At 43.2% G+C, this 11,092-nt stretch overlaps 1 protein-coding gene across 1 annotated transcript; it reads left to right on the top strand.

Annotated features, from left to right (window-relative positions):
• Window positions 1-541: 541 nt before the first annotated feature.
• On the top strand, window positions 542-5,266 carry LOC119385798 (putative nuclease HARBI1). The gene is made up of 4 exons (XM_037653182.2): window positions 542-715; window positions 772-914; window positions 1,968-2,136; window positions 2,941-5,266. Exons 1-4 carry the CDS (start codon window positions 542-544, stop codon window positions 3,652-3,654), a joined length of 1,200 nt encoding a protein of 399 aa, XP_037509110.1. The 3' UTR covers window positions 3,655-5,266.
• Window positions 5,267-11,092: the final 5,826 nt, after the last annotated feature.

Below are 11,092 nucleotides of genomic sequence, written 5' to 3'. Positions count from 1 at the left end.
TTCTGCGACACCAAACGGAACCCTGCCGTGCGATCGCTACACTGCTCTTTCTTCCCGTGTTGTGAGTGCGTGAGATCTTGTATTGGTGTCTGTTGTGCACTTTGTACGCTCTCTGTGTTGCCGGGGTGACTGACAGTGAAATGAGTGCGAACAACGACCGCGGCGTCATGCGTGACGGTGGTGAGACGACCGCACCAAGGTTTGTGTACAGGGCCGAAGAACGCGAGCTGCTTCGAAACTTGTACCATCTTCGACTGGTCGTTTCGGAGCGCTCTAGAGCGCTCTCGCGAGCGGCATCATGTTCGGCTGGTTGAAGGAGAGCGCGCGCCTCGCGTTCGGCTGGTTCTTTTCGATCGCTCTCCTCTCTCGTCGAGCGCTCTGGGCTGCTCCGAGCCCTTTCGGCGGAGCAGTGCGAGCGGTTCCGGTCACGTGTTCAAAACACCGCGATAATCGGCAGCAGCGGCGTCATGGGAAAGCGTGTTTGCGGCTCGTTTGGTAACTGCGCAGTATGTTGTAAAGAGCCCGTTTGAGAGCTGTACTTATGCCATCTCCTTTGCTCACCTACCCGGAGTCCAGCAGCGAAAGCTCCGAAAGTGATGACGATTTGGGCCGTGTTTGCGAAGAGGAATTCGCCCAGCTGTTCGACATACCGAAACGAATACCGAAGGCCACAGGTTACGTGGTGAACGTTGTCCGGATGTACTCCGACAAAGAGGTAGGACGTTTGTAGCGAATAGTCGCATTATATAGTGAAGATGCTGTTTTCACCAGTTTCGCAGGAACTTTCGGCTGCCAAGAATGTCATCTTACGCCTTGATCGAGCGTTTCTCGCAGTCAAGTTTCTACCCCTCCAACCAAAGGCATGGTGGCTCACCAGCCAAAACTGCTGAGGAGCATATCCTTTCCTTTCTCTGGTAAGCAATGTGTAATGCCTCAGTAGCCGAAAGCGGGTATTGTTGGTGCCTTAATCTCTATTCAGAGCGTGGCCTGGAGTGCGCAACGAAACGCAAACTAAAAAAAACATATTCGCAATCACATCTCTGCATAATCTGTCGCAGTGTTGTCATGGCGTAATACGGTAGGACACCAAGTGTGGAAATATACGTGCATTTGCTCAGTACCCTGGCTTTTCGAAAGAACAAGCGAAACGTGTTGTCAAAACAAGGTGCAAAGAACCCATTTTTGCCAATGGAGGCTCACAGGTTTCTCCTAAGCCTGTACGCGTTGAGCAGGCTGCAGAAAAAAAAATGGTATTAAGCATCCGTCAGTTATTTCGCGTTTGCTCTGTCGCAAATTAAATCGGTTTTTGCATGATGCCCGTGCGACAAAATGCTTGATGGCGTGCGTCTGTGCATTTTTACACATGCCTAGTAATTTCGGAGGGCTAATTGGCCCTTCAGCCATTGTTTGAAATTCGCTGCGATGCACCATTGTAAGTCCTTATGAGGACCAAAGTGCAAAGAAATTACCTTCTCAACGTTGCCGCCTGAAGGATGTTTAATATGGGCCAGCTGTATTCTGAAGTATTATTGGTATCTTTTTATATGCTACCCTTTCAACTAATTGTGTATTGCGGGGAAATTTACAAATGGCATAAACAGCAATTTGATATTTTTATGCATGTAGGCCCATATTTTAATGTTTAGCAGGGGCATAGTCAGAATTTTTTTTTTCTGCAGGGGATGGGGGGGTTCAAGCACTCTTTATGTATATTTGTACGTGCATTTGTATGACCGCGTGTATATGTTAAAAAGGCAAAATTGAAACTGTTTGGGGCAGGGAATTAATTTGAACCTCCCCTCGCCCTGGTTATGCTAGTGATGTGTAGTTAGTGCAGGGTTTGAAGGAGCAAATGAGATATTGCGCGAAGCATTTGAAAGGCTGGGATGAATATTCTGTCTGAGTACTTTGTCATGCAGTGCAGTTTGCTACTCATGACCTAAGTACTTGTCTTTCTCTTATATCAGGTACGCTGCAAACAAGGCTTCCATGAGAGAAGTGTCCGTGCTTTTTGATATGGCAGAGTCGACACTACTCGCCATCATAAACAGGGTTCTCGACTTCATGTGCAGTGTAGCACCAGGTGTAATCTATTTTCCAAAAAACAAAGAAAGTGTTGCAAGAGAATTTGAAAAGGTAAGCTTTCTGAAGCATACAATTAACCTCAGGGCATGGTAGAAACAGTTGACAGAGTTCAGATACTGACCACCAGGAATTTATGCAGGATTGCGGTTTCTGGAGTTATTGAATTGTGGGGGCGGTGGAAAGTAAGATATATATACATAGACACATGTAGGTATGTTGGAAAGAATTTATGCATGTATAAGTATGGGCATTTCAGAAATAATTTGTGTGAGGGGAGGGGTGTATATATCCCTGCTTACCTCCATCGCCATTTTTTTTGCACTAGGTTCGAACGTGTACATAAATGTCTAAGGCAGTGTAGTGAATGTAACATGTTTAGTGAGCCGTACAGGTGCCCTTGTGAATATTGTTTCTGTGCTTCTATCATATGTACGTTTGCCTTCACCTTTCATATTTGAAACTAATATTGCAGCTTACCACCGCGTTTTTCTTACCTAGAAAGCAGAAGTGTTTTCTATAGCTGCCATAGGTTGGTAAACTCGCTCATACTCAGATCGGGCTGCAACTTTGGAGTCAGAGTGAGCCGGTTGAGTAAAGTTTGGGGAGCTTGAGTCTGAGTGAGAAAAAGTTTAGTAAGACAGAGTTCGATTGAGCCCTATGTGCAAGATATAATTCTTGACTGAATCTGAGTGAGCTCCTCTTTTTTTGCTGACCTATGGCAGTTGCTGAAGCTATCATGTGGCTTTGCCAATTCACTTTTTCTACTTTTTTTTGTATGTGAACAATGCTTCTAATGCTCAGCATTCATTACTAAGCAGCTGTGGGCAGTTTCATTTTAATTTTACTTTTCCTCAGGTTGCTGGGTTTCCCAACGTGCTCGGTTGTATTGATGGGACATGCATTCCAATGAGATGCCCAAACAACAAAGTCAGATCAACATACATTAACAGACACCACCAAGTTGCACTCACAATGCAAGGCATATGCGACAACAATGGAAGATTTCAGGACGTTTTCACGGGCATCCCGAGCAAGATTCATGACTCCAGAGTCCTTCGACTGTCAACAGTGAATGTGGACCTACCAACCATTTGCAACATTAACCAGTACCACCTTCTTGGAGACGCAGCATACTCTATCAGGGAACACCTCCTCACTCCATACAAAGATTATGGAGTAATGACAGAAGCACAGATGTTCTACAACAAGTGTGACTGTTCGACTCGTGTCATCATTGAGAACGCATTCGGGCGCCTGAAACAAAGGTTCCGGCAACTGCGCTACATTGAATTTCAAACAGTGGACAAAATAACACAGTTCATTATAGCTTGCTGCACTGTACACAATATTTGTAGAGATGATGGGGATATCAACGTTGATGACATTCTGACTGATGACGACCTGCAGGAAAGACAACAAGACATTGCTGAGCATCTCCTTTTTCAAGAGGAAGAGCTCAAAAAAGTAAGCCAATTGGTACTGACACAACGAGAATCGGCTCTGCGGCGCCTTGGGGAACTGAAGCGGGACAACATAGCACAGCGTCTAAGTGTGCTTATGCCAGCATAATTGCCCAGCTGGGCTCGTATTCTCAAACGATTGCGGAAGGCGGTAGTATCACGTTTGGTGACATAGAATCTGATGCGTTCAATAATTGAAGAAACACTTGCCTGTGACGTCATTGTTGCACTGGCTGTTGGTGTTATGAATGTCTCACAACACAGGAGTGAGCGTACCGTACGAGCGCAGAGCGACCCGAGTGCGGAGTTTTCGAGCGTATGCTGGCTTCTACGCAGTGGCCAGGCTTGGCTGTGGCTACTTGAAATATAGGACGTGTTTCAACGGTTCTTTGTGCAATTGTTTATTGCACAGTATAATATTTAAAAAATGCAACATTGTGTGAAATGTATTTTCGTTGAGAGTTTAACACGACGTACTCGGAGAGTTCAGCTGTAAGTGTGCCGTTGCGAGCGCGCGATAAACCGCGCGAGCAACGCACGGTTCATGTTCCTGGAACGTTCAAACCAAGAAAAAACGTACTTACAAAGAACGAGTACTGAAAACACCCCTAGTTAATGCTCGCTAAAAGCTTCAGCGTAAAAAATGCTGCGTACATCCACCGACGACTGAATACTAGAAGCTACCATCTATGTCTATGAAATGTCAGACTTCACCACCAACCGACGGTGATAAGGTGCGTTCGTTTATTCCAGGCATGTCAGGAGCACAGTCACATCAACGAAAATACTGGATGGTGCCCTCACTTTTCCGGTTTTGCTCACTAGCCAATCAGCGCACACCAAACCTCATACTTTTGAGATTGTCGCCTTTTGCGATCGTTTGAGAATACGACCCATATGTGCGAAAAAAGTGTTAGAAGATGTCTGTGCATTCAAACATATTTTTATTGACAAAAGTTGTTGTCATAAATAAAATGAAACGTTTTTACAATGACGCCACTTGCGTGACAAGACCTACAACTCCGAGGTTTAAATAAATATAACTTGCATATCATATCTATGCACTCTATCTCACTGTTTAGACAGTTGTACTCGTTCTCCCTTCCTTTCCTATCTCCTGAAGTGCCTTCATGTAATCTGCATGTGCTTGCAGAATTTCCTGATGACGTCGTGCGCGTGCTTCTTCACGCCTTCTCTCCCTATCTTCTTTACGAGCTTCACGTTGGTCATTAATTTTGTGCATCTCGTCAAAAAACATCTTCATGTGCTTCATACGGTCAGTGCTTGGACGGCGATTTCTTGGCCGTTCATCTCTTTCTTTGGCTCGGGTAGCATCAGAACTCATCCCGACATTATCATCCTGATCCGCAGATTCTGCATTGAATTCGTGGCTATGTGGACTGGGGTTTGAGTTGTCTTCAGCGGCACGCACCGCTGAAGGTACACGTTTGTACGTGACCTTCCTAACTCCTCTGAGAACCTCTGGTTCCAGGCTGTCATCCATAGCTCGAATCGCTGCGAACACTTCCTCATATGAAACATTACAGCGTGACTGGCCAGATGTGCGATTGTTGCGATCTTCATTGCGTTTTCGCCTCGAAATGGTCTTAAAACGTGTCTCGCACTGAACACCATTCTTCGAATATTAAGCAGTGCAAAAATATCACGTGAAATTTGATCAAACATTTCCCTCTTGCATTTAAACCTCTTCATTGGCCCTACAGATGGTGTGTATTTTGCATAATAATCGAGCAGCAGCTTTGTCTCTCCATCACTCCAGAGAGCTGTGAACAGAAAAAAAAAAATGCTTAGATTAACTGACAGGCATTAACCAATATATAATATCCAGCAAATCAAATTCAAAGTTGGTAATGTTAATTGAGTACTAGGTGCACATTGCTGCTACAATATTTTGATAGGTGCAACAGCACACTGCCTTTTAACAACGAAAAATATCCATCACCACACAGGAATGCAATGTAGTGCTTGCACCTTTGATTTTTAACAACCATTAGGTCATTCACTAGACGGATTGAAAGCGTATGCAATTTTTCACGTTCCTCACAAAGACGTGGTGTCACGGACAGTTTTTTTTTAATTGCGAGTGCTGGGAATAGCCACGCGTCTAGCATACGGCCCCCGTGTCCGTGGCCTTGGAACATTGAAAGCGCGCCTGACTCAAACTGCTACTGTTCTCCCCTCCGAAGTGGACCATAAAACAGGGGACACGTGCACTAGTGTCAGTGGTTGTTTTGTATGTGTGTGTGTGTGGTGCAAAGAGGAGGGCCCGGCGGACACGTGTTTCATTCTTGGGTGTTTCACGACTAGAGCAATTGAGTCGTAGAGACACTACACGCTGTATCACATGGACATCACTGAGATAGTATGCGTGTTCTATTCGACTATTCGTATCATGTTCCTTGAACAAATGAAGGAAGGGCAGTTTTAAGGGCTCGTTTTTTCTTCGCTAGACACAACATGAATTAGAACAAACAGACAAAGAAAGTATAGGGGATGTTATTTTGTAGTAATTATGGTGTCAATATATTTACATCATAGTTACTAAAACAATGTCCCCTATACTTTCCTTCGCTTTCTTGTCTGTCTGTTCTAATTAATGTTCCTTGAACAAGTATGACATGTGTACTGCATTTTAAACAGAGATCACACAACAAATTCGATGTATTGTACGTGACAAGCAAGAAGCCGAGTCTGTTCATTTAGGAATAAATTTCCTCGTAAATAAACAGCAAACTAATTCTATGTAGAGGCTGTGAAACAAACTATGTCATGAGGAGAGGCATGTATAAAAATCCCAAGCTGGCTTTTCCAGCTTCTCTTTGATTTCAGTGTATTTCACACTTTCCAAGGCCCTGCTCAAGGCAAAACGGACCATCTTGGTATTCCAAGAGCGCAATCCTCGTTAGTCTATTTCTATTATCACCCTTTTCATTGCTGCTTTTCAGGAGCCATGTGTAGCATATTTTTGAGACAGACAAGTGTATTCAAGGTTTTCTTGACGTTAAGAGGAATAAGTGGAGTCAGGCTGGACACTCATTGTGTATATCATATGGTTACTAAGGCAAACATTGTAGCAATTGAAGGATATGAGTTGTCATGACATTACAAATTGTGCAGTCACGTGATGAAATCTATTAATTGCTTGAGTTTCACGTGCCAAATGCACGATATGATTATAGGACACAACTATAGTTGAAGCCTCTGGAAATTGACTACCTGGGGTTCTTTAACGTCAACCTAAATAAGTACACGGGTCTCTAGCATTTTATGATTACATCAAGTCGCACAATATGGGCAACCGTGAAAGACCTTCTTGCAACATACATAATTTAACCTGGCAATCATTACTGTCCCACTTAGTCAATCATTTCATGCTTATCATGACGACACAGATGCCACTGTTATGACTTGATCAATGTGCTGCAGTTGGCCACTTTGATGCCATCACTACAGCTGCTGCTTTCATAATTTTCCCGTAAAGTGTACTTTTTGTCAGTATACAGTGCATCTGGAGTGCAGCAATAGGACAATGTTTCATGCTGTGGGCAGCATTGCCAAGATAATGTTATAATGGTAAGAAAATTACTGCAGCAGGCCAGCTCCTCCCCAAAATTTATAGCTGGAGACATACAGAAGAAAGTGACTTCACTGCATGTTTAGTGAGTGAAACATTCAATAAATTTGATCAGCTAGCTTTTCATGCAGCAATCGAAAAAAATTATCAAATTTCAAACAAAGTTGCTGTTGTGCCAAGCTCAACATGTTTATATACCATTTGCTGAAGAGGAACCACCAGACTGTACAAGTTGCTTCAATGACGGATCTCCTGACTGGTCAGTAGTTGCTGCAATGGTCATGCAAGAAAATAAAAACAGAACACTGTAAAATATGCACGCCTCTTATGGAATGGCTATTCTGTGAGCAAGTTGATTACAACTGGCAGGTTAAACATTTACCATTGTACAGACAGAGTAATGTCAAATTATAGAACACAAAGCCACAGATCATACCACAGATGAATATATTAGTGCACTTGGTGTTGCTCTGTGCTGTGCTAGATTTTGAATTTAAAATAGCTAGAAAATAAAGTGTCAGTGTTCTAGGTTACAGGAGAAAAAGTGTGTGGACACCCTTTAAATTTAGAATATCTAAGCATGGATCCTAGCCTTTCGCTTTCCACGAGGGTCAATTTGTAGGCACATTGCAGGATTCAAGACATGCTGGCATGATAGGGACAAAGAGTATGCATTCAGAATTGCAAGGCATGGCCGTAGTAGCATAGCAGTGGCAGAAACGTTCTATAATAAAAATTGCACTGAACACAAACACGATATGCAGACACTTACACTTGTCGAAGTGAAAATGTATGCGGTGCACGTCCCTTCAAAAAGAAGTTTATGTCCAAAGACCGGCTAGTTTAACTGCTCACCAAACTTTCCCCACACACGGCATATGCTTCGTGGCATATCTACAGATGTACTGCATCGAAATCTAGACTTAAGTTTTCTATTTAATATTTCTCGGTGTGTCCTGACACGTAAGCGAGAAGATGCAGCTCCAAGCTCAATAAGTTGCGACATGAGCGATTTGCAAAAAATAAACAATACCGAAACATCCGAAACGCTTCCAAAACATGCAGAGACTTGCACTTTCAGGATTCGTATTGTTGCTTTGCACAAACCTTTACATACCAGTAGCACGAGCTGTACAACTCGACGGCAGGTACTGCACTGGCGAGCTCCTTGACAGGTCGGAACTGCTTGTCGTATCACCTGCGGTACAAGACAAACAAGCAGCATATTATATGCAGTAATTGAAGTACATGCACGCTACTAAAATATAGTGCACTTAATTACGGCAAAATTCGCAAACTTTCAACCACATCTTTGAAGAATCACGTCATAAAGTACGCCTTTTTTTTCTCCCTCCGGGAAGGAGGAGGGGGGCACCGAAACATGCTCGGCAGTCGTCCACGCCTGCTAAGAGCAACAGTCCGAAAATATAATTAGTGGAGCTTGCAAGAACATAGAAGGGCAACATAGTTCACGTAACTTAATTTTTTTCATCGGAAGCCTTCGGCGTTCGCTGCTTTACCGGCCCACTGCGACACCATCAATCGGCCTACCCTAAAGATTTTTGTTACAGACCGAGTTCACTCAAGTATGCTACACTAACTCGCCCACATCAAGATCCTCCTGCTTCCGTTACAGAGCCCTAGCTGGCATTAATAATGCGCTCCCGAATATGGCGTGCTTTTATCATGTAAACCACAGAGTTTATCTTTTTTTTTTTTACCTAATGACGGCGGCACGAAACTACCCGACAGTACTACATTGCAGCTGTTGAGGAATCCGCTACGAGTACGAGTAATTGAAAAATACTAACCTGTCCACATAGATGCAAAAATAATTTCCGGACTTGATGGCCCGCTAAACTCACGCAGTTCCCGTGTCATCGTGGCCTCAGCATTCACTTGTTGCATGGCTCGTCGTATTCACGCGTCCGCCATTTAACTGGAAAACGTCGGGAGTTTCAGCTAAGCTTCGACACGGCTTCGACTATAAACTGGATTTTTGCTGTACTCACGTGGTTCCGCCGTTCCGCCTGTGCCGGCTTTCCTCCGGGAGTGGGGGTCACGTTTGGCTCGCGCGGTAATGCTCTGCCTCCGACTTCGGGCAACGCCGCATCCGTCCGCCTCTGAGTCGGAGGACGGAGGCGACCAGTCGAAGATGGCATTGGTGATGCGGCACCGGTCTGTTATCGAAAACAAAAGAACCGACAACGTGTCGAAGCGCGCCAAGGACATTGCATGGTAAAAACTTACCGACGAACACAACTGCCAACCAGGCATTCGTTGCGTGACTGTTTTGCAGCTGCGGAAGCTCTGGAATAACGAAAAATCAGTGAAAAAAATGCAGTGCGAAGAAAGGCGAAACTTGTACGCTACAGGTAAATGTTTTGCTTTACGTTTGCTTACTACGGGCAAGAAGTGTAGAGGTTCGGCTTTTATTTGTGCGGTTAAACGAAATTTGTAAGAACAAATTTTGTGTGATACCTTGGTACCGCTGACGCACACAATCCTTCGCCAGCACAAAATGCGCTGTCGTCGCGACTTATTATATTATTGTCTTAATATTGCTCATTAAAACATTGAAACTTACACTGATAGTGTTAGTTAAAATATATATATATTTTGAGTACTTTATGGCACCGTAACTAATTATGCATCGTTGCTAGGAGATAGAATTCTGGTAGAAGATGGTAGAAATTTCCGGGCCCTCCTCTGCAGCTTGCCTCAAAACCATATCGCAATTTTCATGCGTAAAACTCTAGATATTATTATTTTTTTTTTATTCCCGTTCAATATTTCTCATATTGTCTTATATTACTCCTCCCCTTTTGTGTTCATTTCTCTTTGTCTACGTGTTTTTGCTCTTTTTATTTCTGAAGACTGTCTGTATTGTATTGTTTATTTTTATTGATTTTTTTTTGCGTGCGCCTGCACAAAGACCTCACGGTTGTTCCTGGGCACGTTAAATAAATGATTGATTGATTGATTGATTGATTGATTGATTGATTGATTGATTGATTGATTATTATGCGAGGAATAGGGTCGTCGCTCTTTTAAGGTCAGCAAAAAAGCGGTATTTTTTTTAACGATTCAACCAAGCCTACAAAAATGCAGCAAAGACGTCTCCGAGGCAAAAAGATCACGCCCACTGATTTATTCGAATCGTTTTCCGAGAAACCAGAGATAGTGGTGGATAAGTTCATTTCTTCACACGTTTTTCTAAGAATGCGCATGCTCACAAACGCACTAGCACACCTAAACAATCAGTTCCGGCCTCTGCTTATTTGCCCATGCTGTCGGAGGAACATCTTAGGAGAATAATTTTTAGTTTTCGTCCGAATAAGCAACCAGGAATCGATCGATGGGTTAGCTATTGCCACGCTACGGAGGAACATTGAAGCATTGGCGGAAATACTTCTCGTTATGTTGGATTTTTAGCCAGTGCTTCTATTCCCGAGAAATTAAAAACGGCATTGTTAAGCCATTGTTTAAAACAGAAAAAAAGGTGATATAGAAAATTACAGACCAATTTCTATTTTGCCTATACTCTCCCAGATACTACAAAAATTTCTTCTTGAATGTATGACGTCCTTCCTACAAAAAGTTTCGGTACTAACACCCCGGCAATTTGGATTCATTACAAATCGCAGTACTATAACATTATTAGAAGAGTTTAGCGATGAAATATATTCGGCTCTAGACAAGAACCTTTTTTGCTCTGCTTTGTTCTTGGACTTGGCAAAAGCGTTGAAAACTGTGAACCATGCTATTTTATTAGAAAAGCTATTTCGTTTGGCTTCAGAGGACCTATTATGTGCTCCATAACTATCTGCAAGACAGGTCACAGGTGGTTAAGGGAAGTAGAGAAGTAATTAGCAAGAGAAAATATGTTACCGCCGGTGTGCCACAAGGATCGGTGTTGTCGCCATTTTTATTCAATTTCTTTATGAATGAC

The sequence above is a fragment of the Rhipicephalus sanguineus genome, chromosome 1, assembly GCF_013339695.2.
Source record: "Rhipicephalus sanguineus isolate Rsan-2018 chromosome 1, BIME_Rsan_1.4, whole genome shotgun sequence".
In the NCBI taxonomy this organism is placed as follows: domain Eukaryota; kingdom Metazoa; phylum Arthropoda; class Arachnida; order Ixodida; family Ixodidae; genus Rhipicephalus; species Rhipicephalus sanguineus.
This window is presented reverse-complemented; position numbering and strand designations above follow the sequence as displayed.

Bases quoted from the DNA above. Each gene is read 5' to 3' on its own strand.
- LOC119385798 (XM_037653182.2), top strand. From the start codon at position 542: ATGCCATCTCCTTTGCTCACCTACCCGGAGTCCAGCAGCGAAAGCTCC. The intron at 716-771 runs GTAGGACGTTTG...TGTTTTCACCAG, and splicing joins GGATGTACTCCGACAAAGAG to TTTCGCAGGAACTTTCGGCT. The intron at 2,137-2,940 runs GTAAGCTTTCTG...ACTTTTCCTCAG, and splicing joins TTGCAAGAGAATTTGAAAAG to GTTGCTGGGTTTCCCAACGT.